Source organism: Urocampus carinirostris, chromosome 11 (genome assembly GCF_059441175.1).
Source record: "Urocampus carinirostris isolate Australia breed hairy pipefish chromosome 11, RoL_Ucar_1.0, whole genome shotgun sequence".
NCBI lineage: Eukaryota > Metazoa > Chordata > Actinopteri > Syngnathiformes > Syngnathidae > Urocampus > Urocampus carinirostris.
Window position 1 is genome coordinate 32835603 of NC_142359.1, and position 21395 is coordinate 32856997.

A 21395-nucleotide genomic window follows, 5' to 3' on the forward strand; every position below is an offset into this window, starting at 1 on the left:
TACTTCAAATAAATAAGCAATGTGGCACATTCAAAAAGTCTTCACTCACGTAGGAAGTGTTTCTCCAGTAAGGCGATTTCCAAGTGTCCTTTGACTTCGTTTAGTCGCTCCGATTCTGATCTCTGAAAGTCCTGGATAGCAGCTGCCATGATGGGAGACCCTGAACCAGCCTGTACAAAACACACAAAAAAGGAAAAATCAAGTCTTGTGACTTTAAGTCTGCTTCTATAACAAAACCTCTCATGCATGACTCACACTATCACTTCTTCTTTCTAGAGGACAAAAAAAGGTGGATCGCCCACTTTTAGCAAGCAGTGACAACCCTGACAGATGACGAAGAAACAAGGGATGCGGGAGGCTAGCGCAAAGAAAGACAACGCAGGTCGATGCGCACGCACACGCTGGGAAGGCTTTCCCTGAACCGACGACGTGCGACAGGACACACCATTTTGGGGAAAAAGCTAAATGGAATCACCTCGTCATGGGGGTGGTGGAGTGTGAGGGACAAATTTTAAAATATTAACTGATGAAACTCATGTGGAGGGGTGGCAAATGCGGATGAGAAACAATCATCCGATGAGGTTTTTCAAAAGGGTGTTAATAGCGTTTGGTATTTGTTTCAGGGGAATACTTGCTGCCTTTTCAATCAATTGGCTCCCCCGAAGGAGGGGTTACTTTAGGTTAGCGTTTCTCAATTATTTTCTGCCATGCGCTTCTAGGACGAAGGAAACCTCTCGCGCCCCAAGCCTCTGTCTTAGTTATTTATTTATTTTTATGCAGTCATTTGAGGGCCGGTTTTATAAATATTTTAATCAGATTTTCTTTATTTTTCATATAAAAATGTAAAGTTTTTTTCTTTTTTCTTCCATCATCTCTTTTTTCCTCTGTTATAGTATTTTTTCTTTTCGTTTTTCCATTTAAATTATTAAACTCACCTTAAATTCTTTACTTGGGATTGCGACTTTACCATTTTGTTTACTGATTAAATTTGTTTCACTTGAAATGCAGGATAAATGTGTTGCTGGTGATGTTGAATAAATAATACAAGGCAGTGTTTCCCACCAACGAACGGGACTGTCTTGTTTAGGGCTGCCGCAGTCTCGTGTTAGCAGGGGAGTGCGATTTTGGCTTTAAAGGGTGCTAGTACAAGTGGTGATGAAAGTGATACTTCCTTCACTTTTAAAGCGAGCCGCGGTTGGTTTGAAAGATTCAAACATAAAACAGGTATCCATTGGGGTCACTAGGCATGGGTTAGGGTCTTTATTGTTGTTTAGATACACGATTTCTTAATATTTTAGATATTTTTTATGGGTGAATATGCATATTTGGTGTGAATGTAAGGTGCATAATTGTCACATAAAGCCAGGTACAAATGAGTGCACCAAAGGCACCTCCCACTTTAATTTCTTTTGATTAATTGTAGTTATCTTATAGGTCAAATCCGACCTCAGAAACAGAATGCATGGAGAACACTTTGCTGCCTGCCTAAGACTCTCCATAAATGGACGAAGCCCTGAAGTGTTTAATTTTGGAGGAGCTATGGAAATTTTCTTAAAGCCAAGAAAAATTAAATGTTCAATGGCAGAGTGCAAAGTGTGTCAGTAGTGAGTGAATGAACAATAGACTGAATAACTGTGTGAATGAATTAATGACTGAGTCATTGCTTTTTGATTTGAGATAAATTTGAAATATTCCTGATATGCCTTTGTGTGCTCTTAAGGATGACACCAACCTGTTATGTTCATATACAGCAAATTATATTACATTCAGTAAGATATATATTACATTTTAGTAATGTATATCTTAAAGCCATCAAAAATAAAAAAATGTTTTTTTGACAAAAAAGTATATTCTATTGATAGATATATATATATATATATATATATATGAGGCCGGCAGCGGCACAGTTCTGAAGTCATGGGATCAAATCCAACTATCCGCCTTCCTGTGAGGTATTTGCATGTTCTCCCGATGCTTGCGTGGGTTTCTGCCGGTCACTACGGTTTCCTACCACATTCCAAAGGCATACATGTCAGGTTAATTGGCTGGTCCAAAATGACTCTAGGTGTGAGTGAGCAAGTGAGTTGTCGGTCTCTGTGTGCCCTGCGACTGTCTGGCACACAGTTCAGGGTGTCCCCTGCCCACCACCCGAAGACTGCTGGGATGGATGGATATAATATATATATATATATATATATATATATATATATATATATATATATATATATATATATATATATTTTAACCAGCTGAAAAGATTTTTATTTTTGGGGGGAAGTTTAGTTGAGGTGCATATATTATTGTATTTCTCTTTTAAGCACACTCATCCGTCAGAGGTTTTTTCAGTTCTAAGGGTTCCTTAGGTTGGCAATGATCAGCCATGTGTGCACTTTCAAACTAGCAAAGACACCAAGTCATGTGACACCGCGTGGGTTTCACTGAGCCATTTATGTACCAGGGGGAAGACTTTCACAGGGATGCGTTCGGGGACACACACGTGGTACGATGCTTATTTGGGATTTTTTCTTTGTGTGAGTCATCGGCCTAGTGACGTGAATGATGCTGTTCCCGGTGGGCTGACAAACTCGCATGGGCAAACACAGTTTTGTTAATGGCAAAGCAAAGCTCAAGTATATGCAATTAACACAAGCAGTGCACACAGATGGGGGCCATTGATGGGAATTTTTGCAGAAGCTGTCTGACGTTATACCAAAGAGGCATAAAGTCTTTTGTTTTGTAGTCTGCATTAAAAAAAAATCATGAAAAAAAAAACACATCTAACAAATATAAATCTTCCGAATTAAGAGCAGCATGAAGTCGAAATACTTAAATACTAAGGGACAGTGTGTATTATTTGATATCACTGCATTGTGTAGTACAACTGAAAATAGGTTCTAAAATGCACAAGGAAAATACAAAATATGGAGACTTAAAGTGACAAAACTGCACCACTTTCTGGGTACCAGTAACTTCGAGATAGTGGATCATTATGGAAAGAAATGCACATTTATACGATATTTTATGTATTTTTGCTTACAATTTAGATTGTTATTTTAATGAAGTTTTTTTTACTACTAGGAGGCACCAAAAAATACACACAACCCTGTTAAAGGCTGCATTCTAAAAGGTACCTGAGCTAAGTATGGAGGCAAAAAAAAATGAAAATATATTTTAATTGTTATTTCCTCAAGTCCAAATTTAGGATCTAGTGCAGCTGAGCAGGACTGATGTCTGCCGCGATTAACCTTGCTTACCACAGAGACAGGCAGCAGTAATTATTCAATTAATAAGATAAAAACTTCTTTTCAGCTTAACATCGCAAAAATAAAATCATGATAATTTATTCATTGTTTTTTCCCATAATGTATTAGATGATAGGCACAAATATTAGCTAACATGGGGGGTTTTTGTATAATTTTTGAAAATTCATCCTCTATTATGATGGACATATTTACTGAGACTTTATCACCGAAAATGGTATTTAATAAAGTGATTCTAAAATCACTTAGCGAAGACTTTGCAAATGGATTGCCAATTAACCAATTAGACTTCAAACTCTTCCAAAGCGAATAAAAAATACAAACAGTGCTTGTGTTTTTATTTTGTTGCTCAATGTGTTAAAGCAGCTGTTTAAAGGTGTATGAACACCCAAAATATCACGATATTTGTTTTATTAAAATGCATAAAATTCTTTGAATCGTATGCTGGCATTATGCTAGAAGACTTTGGCTGGATTCTTTTTTATTTCATTTAATTTTTAATATTGGGCATTTAGCTGGTACCGTTTTTCTGGGAGAGTTCACTGGAGACACGCATTTCTTAGTAGCGCTCAGATAAACTCTTCTTTTTTCATCTTTCTTAGGGTTTGGGTTAATGTTTGGACTCAACTTGAAGTGGGCTTTTTCTTACTTTCACCATTGTCATACTACATTAACAAATAAAAAGAGAAAAAACGCAGGGACGTCAGTCTCCAGCACTTGCCCAAACGTGTTCCACCTTGCTCAGCTTTACTAAAAGACAGATAGAACCAAATAGGCCTTGTGGAAATAAATAGGCCTTGTGGAATAAAGCATAAGCTCTGTTTGAACCCAGTAGGGCATTGTTAACACATAGTAAAAAAATATTTACCTTTTCCTTTTTTTAAATGACACACCCCAACATTAATGTACTTTTCTTTTAGACATTTTTTTTTAATCCAACTACAAACGTATTTGAAAAAAAATAAATTTAGCCCTGACATATGTAAACATTAATAGGGGTTCATCATGATAATTTTCCAATATAGTACAGATCTGCAAACAGTGATTGCCTCACCCAACGCAATTTTTCATCCGTTGAGATGAGAGCCTCATACTCGAGCAGAATAATATATGAGTGTCAAACTATCATCTTTAAAAAAACATCCTCTTCCCTTGAGTATAAACATCAGAAAGCGTTAAATGTAAGGAGAACTCACGGGGTCTCGGGGATTCTCCTCAGTGCGCTTTGGCGCCACTTCGTCGCTACATTCGTTGTCTGAAGCGGGTGGCGAGTCTCCAAGCTCGGGGAAGTCGTCTCGCGTCCTTGGGCCTCGGAAGCGGATCTTGTCCAGGCGCTTCAGCATGGTCAACACCCCGCACCTCGGCTTTAGCTTAACATGGCGGACGGCAACCCTGTGAACACAAATCAGAATCAATCTTGGGTTGCGTAAAAAGGCAGAGGTGGGCAAAAAAAAATTATTTGCAGGGGTGCATTGGTTTAAATCAGGGGTCTCCAACCTTTTACAAGCTGTGACCTACTTTTCGGCTAGGTTCACACTCCAGGGATTTTTTCTTTTATTTGTGAGGACGCGACCTGTACCCGATCTGTTTAAGTCTTTCTGAACCGCACATGTCCGCTTCTTTCACATTACACCCAGGTCACTCTAATAAGTGTTCCTAAATCCGATACATATCCGATCTTTTGGAATGCAACTTCTGTCTAAACGGTCAAGGTGCATTCATGCAAACTGCATGTCATCGATACGTGGCAGACATCACTATGGTGCCTTCAACCAGGCAGGAGGAAGCAAAGAAATAAACAACCATGGTGGACGAAAACAGAGTGTCATCAAATAACGCATGCATGAAAGATTAACACTTGTTTATTTTTTAACACTGGGAACAGCATTGTGGATTCAAAACATGTCGCTCAATTTCATTCTTAAAGCAATAGTATTCTCTACTCGTAGTTAACAATATTTGCATTTAAATCCCACCACACAGACAGCATCCAGTGCGGGAAAGCGAGGGTATGGATTTAATTAATATTTGGGGGGGACAAAACACCGATGTTAACATCCATGGGTTATTCTGCAAACATGATTGCATTACGTGTGACGTCACGTGTCCTCTTTTGCGCATGTGCACCAGTTGTGGCTTTCACACAGAAAGATCAACTTACATTTTGATGAAAATGTGAACGCTCTCGGAAAAATAACGGATTACACCCCAAAAAAATCTGAATTGAGCATAAGATCTGCTGTGTTAACCTTGCCTTAGTATCAAATTAGCGCAAAGGGCACCCAGTTGTATATGCAATTCAAAAATAACAAATGATCTTGACATTACTACTATTTTGTTACTATGTTACTACCAGGTTAGTTATTAAAAGTAAGGTTATAGACTAACAGAATATAAAAAAAAACATTTAACTAGAAATTCACAATGACGCAGCAATAACAAGCTGCTTTCAGAACAGGTCGACTGGCACCACAGCTGTCCTTAAGGGGCACTCTGGTGCCCTCGGGAAACATGTTGAAGACCCCTGGTTTAATAAATGACTGGTTCTCAACTGGTCTGACGCCAGGACCATCAATTCCACCTTAATGACAGGCTGCGACCCGTATGAAGAAAAAAAATTCCACTTCTCAAATTCACCCAATGAAAAGATTGAACAGTTTAAAGCCAATATAGTAGAACATATTCACATTTTTAAGAAAGAAAAAGACAAAATGACCAGGAAAACTAAAACAACTTCAAGTGCCGTATCAAACACACATAGAAGTCTACTTTCCATATAAGCACACCCCTAAAACTGATTTAGAATACCGTATTTTCCGCACCATAGGGCGCACCGGGTTATAGGGCGCACCCCCAAAAAATAGTTTTTGGTCCTATATCTTCCATAGATAAGGCGCACCGGATTATATTGTGCTACAATGGGTACGTCGACAAAACAGTCAGATGATTCAGTCAAACTTATTACCCCGTTAACATTCCCAAAGCTTGCAAAAAAGCAAGTACGTGTCGTAGACACGTGCGGATGCGGTGTCCGTACGATATCACTCAAATGCATCATTTCAATTATCATTCGGAACGTTAAAGTCTTGGGATTCAAAAAATGCCAACCATTCCTTAGTTTCTATTTTCTTTTTCGCTCGCAACTTTACTGTGCATATGACAATAAACACTTGGAATTGAGTTTAATTCACTCAACTCATCACAGCAACATCAAGATCGTTCTAAAACAAGATACCGGGAAAATATAAAGCCGCATAGCTCACCTAAGTTCTCACGTTCAATAATGATACGCAACCATGGTCTTCTTACAACCGTGAGTGTAGTAAATCCAGGAGGATAAAATATTTACAAATACAGGCTAATGAAACATGTTTCTTTATGGCGTAGTTTAGCAAGCTTGCTATTCAGTCATCTTTTTCGGCCAATTGCAGGGTTTGTTTCGGCCTTCTAGCCTATCCGAGGCTCCGAATAACTTCAGCCAATAGCGATCGATTTAACTGATGATTGACACATCTTTTTCGGCCAATTGCAGGGTTTGTTTTGGCCCTCTAGCCTATCCGAGGCTCTGAATAACTTCAGCCAATAGCAATCGATTTAAATGATGATTGACACATCTTTTTCGGCCAATTGCAGGGTTTGTTTCGGCCCTCTAGCCTATCCGAGGCTCCGAATGACTTTAGCCAATAGCGATCGATTCAAATGATGATTGACACATTGGTTAGCCAATGAAACGCCGATATATAAATCCCAGCATACACCGCGGACTACTCCACGTTCGGGGGAAAATCGAGTCGGCGGCTGTTGCGTAAGTTGCGAGACCTTGCGATTTAATATTGAGCCATATATAAGGCGCACTGTATTATAAGGCGCATGGTCAGCTTTTGAAAAAAATTAAGACTTTTAGGTGCGCCTTATAGTGCGGAAAATACGGTAGCTAAATATGAAAATAAATAAAAAGAATATTAAAGCGTGAACCTTAACATCAATATTTATTTAATTATGTAGTTAATAAAGACAAAAATATTGTTAAAAGACTCAAAATATAACATTTTTAAACCATTTACTGTAGCTTCCAGCAGTGCTTTAATGGCAGACATTTGTACACCATTTTTGTATTTCGCTATAGTGTCCTTGTTTGACTCGATCGTTTTTGATCGCTCTTTTCCACGTTTCCTTACCCTTATCACTAACCTTCTTAAGACCAATTATTATGAGCAGAAAGGGGAAATATAACCAACAAAACCACAATAACAAGAAATGTGCTTAAGGGCCTGGGATAGAGGTGAGATCCAGCCCGACAATATAACTCGATTTGCAGGACTGAGCCCAAAGCAAACCAGAAATTTCTTCTTTTTTTACTGTATTTGAGAGGACTGTAATCAGAGCTTTATAGTCAAAATAAACTGCCATCCTTTGCAATCACTTTTCTAGGAAATAAAGTGTGTTGTTATTTTATTTTATTACGTTAACACCACTATTACCTCGCCTTCTTGACTTTACTTATAGCCTAAGTCTGTTCTTATTGCCGTGTTTTCCTAGATCCCCTTTGTAGATAAGTATCAAACATAAAAATGAATCCAAGTTAATTGAGTACTTGTGGGTCAATTAATATAACTACTGCTAAAATGGTAAACTAAGACAATCTAAAACTTGATGTGGAGCTTCAAAAGGCAGTACTAGCTGAATAGAAATATTAAACTTCTCTCTTCAGATTACTATAATTATGTTTGTATACACGCATCCATAATGTTTGATACGAAACAATATAACTTTTTTTTTTAATATTTCCGCTTAAACTTTGAAGTTGAATGCAACGAGAATCCAGGCTCGCGGCAGTGAAAGCACAAAATTCTAACTACAAGACCACCTGGTGGTATGGATGGCATACATGGAAGGGTTCCACGATTAACCAAAATCATCGATATTACCATGTGACATAGTGTGATTATGTAATCGCAAGAAACTACATTTTTTTCCAAGGCGGGGGTCACTCCCGGGCCGCGCGACGGAGCGAGTTCGGCGGACGCGGCGTCACACGGCGCGACACGAGAAAAGGCGGCGGGCGTGATCGGGCTACCCCCGTAACTGGGGGGAGCCCGCCCGTCCGACGACCCCAGTAGCACGGCGCGACGACAGGCGGCCGTCGGCGCGCGGCAGGCGTAAGGCGGCGGACGTGCGCGGGACCCCCGTAACTGTGTCGGTGTCGTGCGTATCGCGCCCGACTCTTAGCGGTGGACCACTTGGCTCGTGCGTCGATGAAGAACGCAGCTAGCTGCGAGAACTAAGGTGATATGCAGCTGCGATTGGCTGGCAACCAGTTCAGGGTGTCCCCTGCCCACTGCCCGGAGATGGCTGGGATGGGCTCCAGCCCCACCGCGACCCTAATAAGGATAAGCGGTGCAGATAATGAGATGAGATTTTTTTTTTTTTTGAAGGTGCGCCGCTACTTCGCGGATTTTCACTTATCGCGGGTGGTTTTGGTCCCCATTAACCGCGATAACCGAGGTCTTTCTGTACTCTCAATCTATAATCGTGTCATCTGGAGGTAAACTTGCATGTCACTATAAGATTCTCACAAAAAAAAAGAAAACTAGGACAAAAAATTTACTTTTCTTTTAAAATCAAAAATCGCATTAAAAATTCCAAAACTGGTCGGAAAAATCACAATTAGGTTTTGTCTGTTTTTTTCAAAATTGTGCAGCCCTAAAGGTCAGTGCCCAGAGACAGATGTTGATTTAGTTATGCATTTCACATTTTACAATGACAAAAATTAAGTAAGTGACAACCTATTGTCATAACATGTGAAATTCTTAACAAAATTCACATTCGACTCTAGTACCGTGACTAAACACAGTGCGATCATGAAAAAAAACCCGGATTCCTTTTCATATGTCATCTACATCACTGGTGGTCCAGTGGTTAGAGTTTGGCGCTTTCACTGCTGCGACCCGAGTAGGCCTGTCGCAAATATGACATATTTGTCTAATTGCGAACAATTTTCAGATTTGCGAATATTTTTCACATCCGCGCTTACAGTATTTTTTTCCTCCCCCCTTCGGAACCATCCTTGACTAAAATGTTGAGGAAATGCCGTTGACGCGTAGGAAAGCGCACACAGAAGCAAACAACATTCTGTGTGTAGTCATCATAGCAGGTCAAGTTTTTGTTTCAAAACCACACACCACTTCAGTATTTCGGAAACATTTGGGGTTTACACTGAGCAACAGTAATGAGCCCCAACATCCTGAAGAACAGATCTGCAAACTTTGTCCCAAGAAGGTGCCGGTGAAAGGAGCAAACACAACCAATCTCAAGCAGCATATGGAGTACAGGCAATGCACCTGGTACAATTCGCTGAGCTAGTCGGCTTAACAACAAACAATCAAGGTGCTGCAGCTTGTCAATTGGATATACGTGAAGTTTACACACGAGTCATGGCATACAAACAAGACTGTGTTAAATGGGACATGATAACATAGTATTACACAGAACATTGCTATTAAAAGGCTGATGTCATGTTAACAGATGTTACGCTGTGCAGTTTTTTTCAGTTTGTAAGAGAAACTGTATTTTAATTTAGTTACAGATCTCCTTTTATTGTGTACCAGACTTTGTTTTCAAAGCCTAAAAACTTGAAGCAAAGAAAAGACTCCTGGTGTTGGTTGCATTCACTTAAAATGTGTCGAAATCTTAAAACTTGAACTTTATCTGCTGTAGGATTTACTAAGTGTGTGTGCTTAAATTAGAATATTTTTTTTCCTCATATGTGCACCACATTTTACACTTTTTTCCAAAAACTTTATTACTGTAAAAATGAGCAAAATACCCTTTACCTAACCTGTGCATTGTTCTTCAAAAGGTTTTAACCTGACAGGCTGAAATTCTACACTGTTGCGGTTGTTTTAATAAAAAGAATAGAATGTTAAGTTAATAAATACTTCTTGACCATCACTAGTGTTCATTTAACCTCTGAAAAGTGATGGTCCCGGGGACTCGCATGCTCCAAAATCTATGGGTCCCAACCAGGGTTGGGTAGGGTTACTTTAACTTGATTACTTTCAATTACTTTTGGATTACTCCAATATCAAATATGCTAATAAAAGACTAAATAAACTAAATATGAATACAATTATGGCTCACAACACGTGGTAAGCTTTCTCTCCTGGCTTTGATCTCTTTGATCTCCAGCAAAACTAACGTAAAATGCGACAGAAACAAAATGAAAATAAATCCAAACAGCTTGCCAACATCATTTTTGCCGTTCCATGTATTCCGTTACTCCCCAAGCCTACACAAAATTTAGTAATTGTATTCATATTTAGTTTCTTTTGTCTTTTATTAGCATATTTGGTGTTGGAGTAATCCAAAAGTAATTGAAAGTAATCAAGTTAAAGTAACCCTACCCAACCCTGGTCCCAACAGAGATCTATGGGTCCCCAAAATTTAGTGTTATTGAGGTTGAACTTGTAAATCGGCGACAAATATATAATGTAAATCTATATATTAATTCAGTTTTAATCATCACAATTATTGGGAACACAAATCAGTTATCACTTCAAGATTTTTCATTTCACAACAATATTTTACATTATACAAAATAATATTGCTGAAATAATTATATTAATCTATATTTTCATTCAGTTTTAATCATCAGAGTTAATTGGTAATACAAAGCAGTTATATATATTCAGATTTTTCAGTTCACAAAAATATTGTACATTGTACAAAATAATTTTGCTGAAATATTAGTCTATATATTCATGCACTTTTAATCATCACAGTTAATTGGTAATACAAAGCAGTTATCACTTCAGATTTTTCAGTTCATATATTCTTCGTGGTTTGCTGTCCCGCCACTGTTGTAATGCCTTCACAAGGTCCAATCCATTATCATCCTCCTCATAGCGTCATGAGGAATATAATTTAGTCCATTTTGGCAGAAAAGTCCTTCTCTTGCTAAGAGTATTCTTTTGTTTATTATCTTTCGTAGAATCGTTCGCTTCAACACACGTGTTTTCCTTGCCTCCGCGATCTTCCGAAGAATTTCTCCGACATTTTTTCGTGCCGGAATTATTGCCGTTGTTATCACTTTCTTCATTACGTTTCGACTCGTTACTGACACGGAAGAAATTACCAAATTTGTGTTGATTTTCACCTAATACTAACTGTCTTGATCGACACGAATGAGGTTTATTATAAAAAAAAAAGTAAAAAAATTAAGTAGCTTGGACGTTCACTGTAGAAGGAAAAAATACATGCAAATATAATTAAGTAGAATAATACATTTTCTTATTCAAATTATTAATTCATTTTCTGCATTAAATTATTTTTGGTAATATACCAATTAAAGGGATAACCACAAACCTGCCTTTTTTTCATTTTCTCCTTTTAAACTTTTTCTTAACTTCTCTATACACCATAATAATTCGTAATAGAATGCATCAAAGCAAGTGAGCCGAAAAATACGGTTCTCTAAAAAGAGACGGACTTTCACTACACAACTCGAACTCGTTTGACTGGATTGATTTGCCGTTTCGTAATAGTCTGTGTATACCGGAAGGTACCCATAATTGACAAATTTGCGTTTTTCCGTACAGATTTGCTTGTACATCGTACACGTCTTAAAATGCATAATAAACGTACTTTGTACGGCAAAAACGTACAGGTTGACAGGTACGCATACTTAACCTTCACTCAACGACAAGCACCACAACAATGACGTGATCTCGAAGCAACGAGATCTCGTTTGCCGAGATCGGCGTGCAGACGAAAACAACATCTGCCGGATCTGCCGGACGAAAAGGTTGGAGTGCGGTAAATCTTTGTTTAAAAAAAAATGTAATCGGGTAATAATGACAATTTTGTGTCAAAAAAAAGTTGCGTCCCAGGGACGCACGTTGATTTGCTACTATGCGTCCCCAGCAAAAAAGTATGCGTCTAGGACGCAAGGACGCGGGCAAACGAGAACACTGCATCAAATTATCTTCTTTAATAAGGTATACATCATATGTAATATTAGCTCAAATTATCATAGTACCATATAATGCAGAGAGGAAAAAAATGACAGTACAGTCGTCAATCCTGATTATTTGTTTGACAACTAATTGTCTCCAGAAATTCTAATCGTGACAGCCCTAGACCCGGGTTCAATTCCTGTTACAACCAATGCTTTACACTAGTACGGTAAAACCTTGTGTACAGGACTGTCTCAGAAAATTAGAATATTGTGATAAAGTTCTTTATTTTCTGTAATGCAATTAAAAAAACAAAAATGTCATACATTCTGGATTCATTACACATCAACTGAACTATTTCAAGCCTTTTATTATTTTAATATTGCTGAATTTGGCTTACAGCTTAAGAAAACTCAAAAATCCTATCTCAAAATATTAGAATATCATGAAAAAGTATACAAGTAGGCTATTCAACTAATCACCTGAATCATCTAATTAACTCGAAACACCTTGCGAGGGTTTCCTGAGCCTTAAAAACACTCAGCTTGGTTCAGTAAACTAAATCACTGCTGATCAGACTGCTGTCCAGAGGACCATCATTGATACCCTCCATCAGGAGGGTAAGACACAAAAAGAAATTTCTCAAAGAGCAGGCTGTTCACAGAGTGCAGTTTCAAAGCATATCCACAAAAAGTCTGTTGGAAGGGAAAAATGTGGCCGGAAACGCTGCACAACCAAGAGAGATGACCGCAGCCTTAACAAAATTGTGAAGAAGAGCCGCTTCCAGAATTTGGGGGAGCTTCAAAGACAGTGGGCTGAAGCTGGAGTCCAGGTATCAAAAGCCACAGTTCACAGACGTGTCCGGGAAATGGGCTACAATAGCCGTATTCCCATGGTCAAGCCACTTCTGAACTCAAGACAACGGAAGAAGCGTCTGACTTGGGCTATGGAGAAGAAGCACTGGACAGTTGCAGAGTGGTCCAAAGTCCTCTTTTCAGACGAAAGCAAGTTTTGCATTTCATTTGGAAGTCAAGGCGCCAGAGTCTGGAGAAAGGCTGGAGAGGAGCAAAATCCAAGTTCCACAGTCAGCAATGGTTTGGGGAGCCATGTCAGCTGCTGGTGTTGGTCCACTGTGTTTCATCAAGTCCAGAGTAAATGCAACTGTGTACCAAGAGATTTTAGAGCACTACATGCTTCCATCTGCTGAAAAGCTCTATGGAGATGAGGATTTCATTTTCCAGCATGATCTGGCACCTGCCCACAGTGCCAAAACCACCAGTAACTGGTGCACTGACCATGGCATCACTGTCCTTGATTGGCCTGCTAATTCCCCTGACCTGAACCCCATCGATAATTTGTGGGGTATAGTTAAGAAGAAGATGAAAGACACCAGACCTACAAATGCAAATGAGCTGAAGGCCGCTATCGAAGCATCCTGGGCATCAATAACACCTCAGCAATGCCACAGGCTGATTGCCTCCATGCCACGCCGGATTGATGCAGTAATCCGTGCAAAAGGATTCCCAACCAAGTACTGAGTGCATCAGTGGACATTTTCAAATGTTTGATTTAGTTTTGCTGTTATAAAATTATTTTTTTACTTGGTCTGAGGAAGTATTCTAATATTTTGAGATAGGATTTTTGAGTTTTTTTCAGCTGTAAGCCAAATTCAGCAATATTAAAATAATAAAAGGCTTGAAATAGTTCAGTTGATGTGTAATGAATCCAGAATGTATGACATTTTTTTTTTAATTGCATTACAGAAAATAAAGAACTTTATCACAATATTCTAATTTTCTGAGACAGTCCTGTATAACACTCACCTAAATTTTAAGTTTATTTTTTACAATGTGCATTATACTTGTATTATAGTAATTAATGAATCAATAAGTAATCCATCCCAATATTTGTCACACTACATAATAAATGACAGATAGTAATTCAGTGTTCTTTTCATAATCAATTAATATATCTAGGTCCTCCAGTTTTGAAAAACATCCTTCTTGGAATTAATTTATTTTCAAAAACTATTTTAGGATTAACTGGTTAGCTAATTTGTTCTAAGATTTCTATTTTACACGTATTGGAATCATTAAGAAAAAAAAAATCATATTTCAGGTGCTGCTTTTTATAATGTCTTGTAAAATGGATTAATACGTTTTGTTGACCTAAAAAATTGTAAAAAGTCCATACGGTAAGTCCTCGTCTCATCTTCTGCAAGAATGAAGGCCTTCGATGGTCTTGCAGGTCAGCCATGTGCCAGCCAATCACAGTTTCTCATGGATTAAGTGCTAAAAAAAGGCACACTATAAGTAAACCTGCCCTATTTTTGAGTGTCTGAGATAGAATATATCTTAAAGAACCATTCTGGGAATTTCCATTGATGATATAATGCTTTGTGAATTGCGACTCTGACTTTATATGTGATCATTTCTTAAAGATCTTTTTGAACAAATGTCTGAAATGTATCACAATATTTATGCCTTCTGTTTTAAGAGACGTTATCCACCGAAAACAAAATACTAGGTCATCTGCTCATTATCTGGGCTGTCCTGTGGGTGATTCCTTGACAGAGAGGATTAACATGGCCTTCTTATACTCTTGCAGATTTACCGCACAAACAGAAACTGTGCAGAACACAATTTGCAGTAGTATTTTGGATAAACGGTGCCGTGAAAAAGTATTTGCTTCCTTCCTGATTTCTGTGATTTTTGCATATTTATCACTCACAAAGTTTGCAGATCTTCAAACCACTTTTAATATCACACAGATACAACCCAAGGAAATACAAAATACGGTTTAAAATGTTGATTCAACAGGAATAAAAAAATCATAACCTATCTGGTCCAATGTGAAAAAGTAATTGCCCCCTGAACCAAATAGCAAGTGGGGCCACCTTTGGCAGTGATAAGAGAAATCAAACATTTACTGTAATGAGTCTCTTTCAACACTATGGAGGAATTTTGGCCCACACTTCTTAGCAAAATTTTGAGCCATATTGGAGGGTTTTCTAGCATGAACTGTGCATTTCTAGGTCACATCATAACATCTCAATTGGATATATATCCCGACTTTGACTTCACTCAAGAACCGTCATTTTGTTTTTTGTTTTTGAGCCATTCGGAGGTGGATTTGCTGGTGTGTTTTGGATCGAGTTTGAGGGCACGAACTTATGGCCATAAGTTCTCCGTCTTCATGTAAAGACCTGTATTTATTATTCAGTCAACCACAGCAAGTTGTCCTGTTCCCGAGGCAGCGAAGCAGCCCAAGACCATCACACTTGCCACCACCACTTACTGTTGTTATCATACTATTTTTGTCAAATGCTGTGCCATTTTTACATCCAAATGTAACAGGCAGCACACCTTCTAAAAGTTAGTGTTTTTTGAATCATCAGTCCACAGAATGTCTCTTCAAAAGTCTTGAAGCTAATCAAAATGCTTTGTGGCAAATGGGAGAAAACTCTGTGTTATTTTGTGACTGAGGGTGGTTTTTGGCTGGGAACTCTCCCATGGATGTCATTTATGGCCCGTGTCTTTCTTATAGTGGAGTCATGAACACTGACCTTATATGGGCTGCTTTGCTGCCTCAGGACCATGACAACTTACGGTGGTTGGCGAAATAACAAATTCTGGTGTTTACCAGAAGATCCCGAAGGAGAACGTCCGGCCATCAGTTTGTGCCCTCAAACTATTGGATCGTGCAGCAAACGCTCAACAAAACAAAATGAAGGTTCTGGAGTGACAAAGCCAAAGTCCAAATTTAAATCCAATTTAGATGCTGTGGCGTGACCTTAAACGGGCATTCCATGCTGTAAACCCTCCTAGACAGCAGCGATGAAGGACTTTGGCAAAAAAAGGGTGGTCCAAAATTCCTTCATAGCATTGTGAAAGACTCATTACAAATTATCAAAAACATTTGATTTCTCTTATCGCTGCCAAAGGTGGCCCCACTCGCTATTAGGTTCAAGGGGGCAATTATTTTTCGCATAGGGCCAAAGAGGTTCTTTTTTCTGCCTTAATAAATGTAATCAACATTTAAAAAATACATTCTTTATTTCTTTGGGTTTAGGTGATATTCAGATTGGTTTGATGATCTGAAACCTTTTTTGGAGTGATAAAAAATGAAAGAAACAAAATCAGAAATCTAGAAGAGGGCAAATACTTTTTCATAGCACTATGTGGTAAAAACATTTTGTTTGAGAAATGACAGGGTCACATCCTACTTGTGATGTCTCCTTGAGGGAAAATCTAGATGGCTGAGCAAACATAAAGTGTGCAAAAAGCAACACTGAGTTAAGTCATTCTGCACTCAAAATAATGAAATATTTTCTATAATGGAATTTATCCAGCCAAATCATATGATGTGATTACATGACCATTGCAGTTACATAAACTTACACGGTCAATCAATTCTGACCGGCATGTCAATTTCATCACGTGGACCACAGTGTTTACTGTAGTTACGTTTGTGTGCACACGGAAAATACTAAAACACAATAAATCAGGAATAATGGTGAGGGAAAAGTCACAAAATTGATACGCCAAATGTGTGTCTGTTGGATTAGGTTGAAACACTTCCATTAAATGTCAAGTGGGAGTACTTGACAGAATGTGACAGAACAGTCGTGAAATACAAACTATCCTAGTTTCACACGAGCACCAAAACCCATTTTGACACCCCACTTTGAAACAATGTAAAATGTTTTTGTTGTTAGCTCACCGTGACCCCAAAAAAATAGTCACCAAAAAATGATGACTTTTAGGGATGATAATAAAGAATAGTTTCTGAAAAAATCCTTAAGCGTCCCGGCTAGCATAAGTTGTTAAAAAGACACTGTAATATTTAACCAATTGACGTCATGAATTGAAAACGAGTGCTACAAAGAAGGAAGAATACAAACCACAGAGACTCAAAGTGACCAAACTGCTCCATTTCTTAATTTCTTTGCCAAGCTTTAAGTTTTTACTTGTTTCTTTAGGTTACTGTAGTAGCAAGAAGTCGGACAATTATGTCAACTCCCTCTAGGTGAGGCTCATGATGAACGAATGTAAATTTTTTCAACTTATTTTAAACATGCACGTTTATATGACACTTAAAGGGACAGTGTTTATTTTTGTAATCACCTTCGAAAGGTAGAAAAAAACTGAAAAACAATATTGATTAAAAATAAGCTAAAGTACAAAAATAAATCAAATAAGAGTGCATTTTTGTACATTAGATGAGCCTCACCCAAAGGGAGCTTGCATAATTGGCATCCATCTTGCTGCTACAGATACACAAAAAAACCAAGGCTAAAAAAACAAATTAAAAAAGAAAACTTGCGTTTTTTGGACACTTAAAATCTCTGTAGTCCTGGTTGTTTCTTGTGCTCTTTAGCACTCGTTTTTTGATTGCATGTAAACAATGTCCCTTTGTTTTTTTTTACTTTTTAGCCCTTTTTACCACTAGGATCCGCTAAATAACACAAAGTCCACTTAATTATATTAAAAAAACATGCAATAGCCTAATGTTTTTAGTCACTTGAGTATGTTTTGATACTTCCTTCTGCTCTTTGGTACTCCTTTTCAGTTGCACCACGTTAGAGCGACATCTGGTGATCAAACATTATGCAATGTCCCTTTAATGTATTTTTGCTCATAATTTAAAGCCCGAGAGTGTAATATTTAACCACTAGATGGCCCTGTGATGAATATACAAGCGAGGGTCAGTATTAAACGGCACAGGGTGGCAGCAGGATGCCAGACAAACATGGCTTAAATGGAGATTATATAGAATATTGTTATAAGAATTCATGTATTTTTGCCTATTGTTCAAATCAAAGTTTTTTTAAAAAGGTTTACTGGATGAAAGCTATTGTTGTACCACTAGGAGGCACTAAATATTACACCCTGTCCATCTAAATCAATTGTATCTTAGTTTTGTTTTAAATCAGATATGTTTTACCACTAGGATACATATTGTTCATTTATTCAAATTAAAAACCATGCAATAGCCTTGTGATTTCTGGTCACTTAGAGTGTGTAGTTCTGAATCTTCCGCTCTCTGATACTAGTTTTCGGTTGCACTACGTAACAGCGACATCTAGTGATTAAATAATATTTCACTGTCACTGCACATTTTTATTATTAAGGTATTCATTTTGTTTATAATTAAATTACATTTTTTACCACTAGAAGGCACTAAATAATACACTGTCCCTTTAATAACTAAAGTTTTTCCTTGACCACTAGAAGGCGCAAACTATTACAATAGGTCCTGTTAAATTATCCCCCTTTCAATTTTCGCGTTTTATTTTTATCACAATAAGTAATTAAGAAAAAAAAAATATTAAGAATACAGTATAGAATTTCATTACACCAAACACACCCTAGCACGTGACTCAGATTAACGCTACCCCAACCTTGCAAAACAAGTCATCATTATATAAATAGAGACAAAATACATAGACATTTTGAAATGTCCTTACCCAGCTCGTAAATCGTAGCAAAGTTTCATGAACACTGAGATTGGCCTTCGTTTTTCCGCCAGTACACCTGCTGCTCAGGACGTCCACACGAACGTCAGTAGTGCAGTAGAGAGCAATTTATATAAAAAAAGGCCGTTCCCCTCGGTCAATCCATCACGACAACGTCGAAATCCATGATTTCTTTTCGTGTTTATGAAAAACAGAGAAGACACAAAATAAACAATTGTGGTTGTGTCCTTCCACACGGTAGAAGAAAGCGCTGTGTCCGGCCAGCCAATAGCCCGTTAGCTTTTAGCCCGGGCGGGGGAGAAAATCGGAGCGGAGACGCTGCCTCCTCTTGTTGCTCTTAGTCTGTTGACAGGCAAGGGGAGGAAAACGGAAGTGACATCACTGGAAGTTCTTAAAGGAGCCGCGTATCAGGACTAGTGTTGAGATTTTTTAAAGAACAGTCTCTGTCAGCTCGGCTCATTGAGAAGAGCCGGCTCCTAAGAGGCCCTTCAAATTAGATTGTTTGATTCTGTCACGCTATGCACAGGATAGCTTACAAAAGGATGGCCCGAGGAAAACCTCAATTCAAGTCAAATTTATTTGTATAGCCTTTAATCACAAAATGTCTCAAAAGACTGCACAGGTTACAATTACAGCATCCCCTGATCTTAAACCAACAAGCGGGCAAGGAAAAACGCAAAGTCTCCGCTTCAGGAAAATAAAAACCTTGAGAAGGGGCCTCACAAGGTAATCCCCCTTCGACGATGAGCAGGGTGCATTCGATTTAACATCGCGTAACAGTAAACAAAAATAGTGAACATCAATAAAAGAAAACAATGGGTAATACATCCGTCCATCCATCCATTATCTGCGCCGCTTATCCTCAGTAGGGCCTCGGGGGTGATGGAGCCCATCCCAGCTATCTTCGGGCAGTGTGCAGGGAACACCCTGAACGGGTTGCCAGGCCAGTTTGAGGGCACAGAGAGACAGACAACTCACTCGCTCATTCACACCTAGGGACAATTTGGACCAGCCAATCCACCTGAAATGCATGTTTTTGGAATGTGGGAGGAAATCAGAGTGCCCACGCAAGCACAGGGAGAACATGCAAACTCCACACATGAAGGTTTGATCTCATGACCTCAGAACTGTGCCGCCCATTCGCTAACCACTCCGCTGCCGTGCTGCCTGGGTAATACAGAATGTTGAAATTTGTCTAGAAAGTACATAACAGCAACACCGATTCAAGTCTGTAAACTAGTCCAAAAAGTTTATGACAGCAACGGCGCAGCTTTCCAACTCTGTCGGCTGGTAGATGCAGGTGTTGACATGCTTCAGGTCCAGACGCTGGTCCGCTGATTCATCTCGAATCATCCTTCTCCCTCGTATCACCACCAGCCAGGCAGTCGGAAAAAGGCAGGAAAAGAAAAGTATGAGGTGGGCATCAATCATAAGCTATTGAATAGAATTGAGGCTTAAGTCTAGATTCAAACACTCCCATTGAGGTTGCAGATCTCATATCCAGAGGCAAAAAAATCCACAGTACCCAGGCCCAGATGGAGAACGCTCTCGAGCCTGCAGACTTCTTCTTCGCTCTCTGAATCACGATTAGACCGGCATTTTCCAAACGGGGGCTCCGTGCAGGAACGAAGCGGGAAATCATATCAAAAGAGATAAGAGGGCACAAGTCTATGCAAACATTTGTATGTTAGTAAGAGAACCTTAAAGTTACATCTTAAGCGGACTGGGAGCCAGTGCAAGTTAGCTGATATAAGAGTGATATGGTCAAACTTTCTTGCCTTAGTCAAAAGCCTTGCTGCTGCATTTTGAACAAGGTGCAAACTTTTAATGCTAGACATCGGGAAACCACAGAGCAATACATAACAGTAATCAAACTGAGAAGTAATAAACGCATGAATTATAATCTCAGCATCTGATTGAGACTGCATTTGGCGAATCGCAATATTTCGAGGTGGAAAAAAGCTATTGTAGTAATATTTTTACATGTAATTAAAACGACAGATTAGAATCAAATATAACACCTAGATATTTGGCCGAGTCAATATGGGTGATATTAAATTTGTCGAAGTTCAGAGCAGTGTTTGATGACAACTTACGACAATGAGCTGGACCAACATTCAACAATTCAGTTTTTTCTGGGTTGAGGTGCAAAGAAATAGTTAACATCCATCTTTGTACCTCGGTAGGGCAGGCCTCCAGATTTCTACAATTTAACTGACAAGTTGTCTCAGGTGGCAGATACAACTGAGTGTTATTTACTTAGCAATGGAAACTAATAATATACTTGCAGAAAATATCCAAGCTGAAGCATACAAATACTAAAAAGAAGGGGGCCAAGTACAGAGCCCTGTGGACTGCAACAGAGGGCATCAAAATGTTCAGAGGTCAGATTGCCATAGTTAACACATTGCGTCCTGTCTGACAGGTAAGACCTAGACCACGAGAGAACGGTTCCTGAGATACCGTTGCATTTTCCAGAAGAATAAGTAATATGTTGTGTTTACAGTATCAAAAGCAGCACTGAGTTCCAGCAACAAAAAAAATTGACGAGGCACTGGAATCTATTGCTAAGAGGAGATTATTGGTTATTTTAGCCAGTGCTGTCTCAGTAGTGATTTGCTCTGAATGCCGACTGGTCAGATTGAAATATATTATTTTCAGACATGTAGTCATTCAGCTACTGTGCAACAACCTTTTCAAGTC

At 38.7% G+C, this 21395-nt stretch overlaps 1 protein-coding gene across 4 annotated transcripts in view; it reads right to left on the bottom strand.

The window, feature by feature from the left end:
• The window catches only part of gramd4a (GRAM domain containing 4a), a 53113-nt gene extending 34076 nt beyond the window's left edge, over positions 1 to 19037 (bottom strand). For all 4 annotated transcript variants that reach the window (XM_088347118.1, XM_088347116.1, XM_088347117.1 and 1 more), the window contains exons 1-3: positions 18684 to 19037; positions 4457 to 4652; positions 50 to 170 (exon numbers count right to left, since the gene is read on the bottom strand). In XM_088347118.1, the coding sequence (XP_088203244.1) occupies positions 50 to 170; positions 4457 to 4652; positions 18684 to 18712 (346 nt within the window). In that variant the 5' untranslated portion in view covers positions 18713 to 19037. The remainder of the gene's footprint in view (positions 1 to 49; positions 171 to 4456; positions 4653 to 18683) is intronic.
• Positions 19038 to 21395: the final 2358 nt, after the last annotated feature.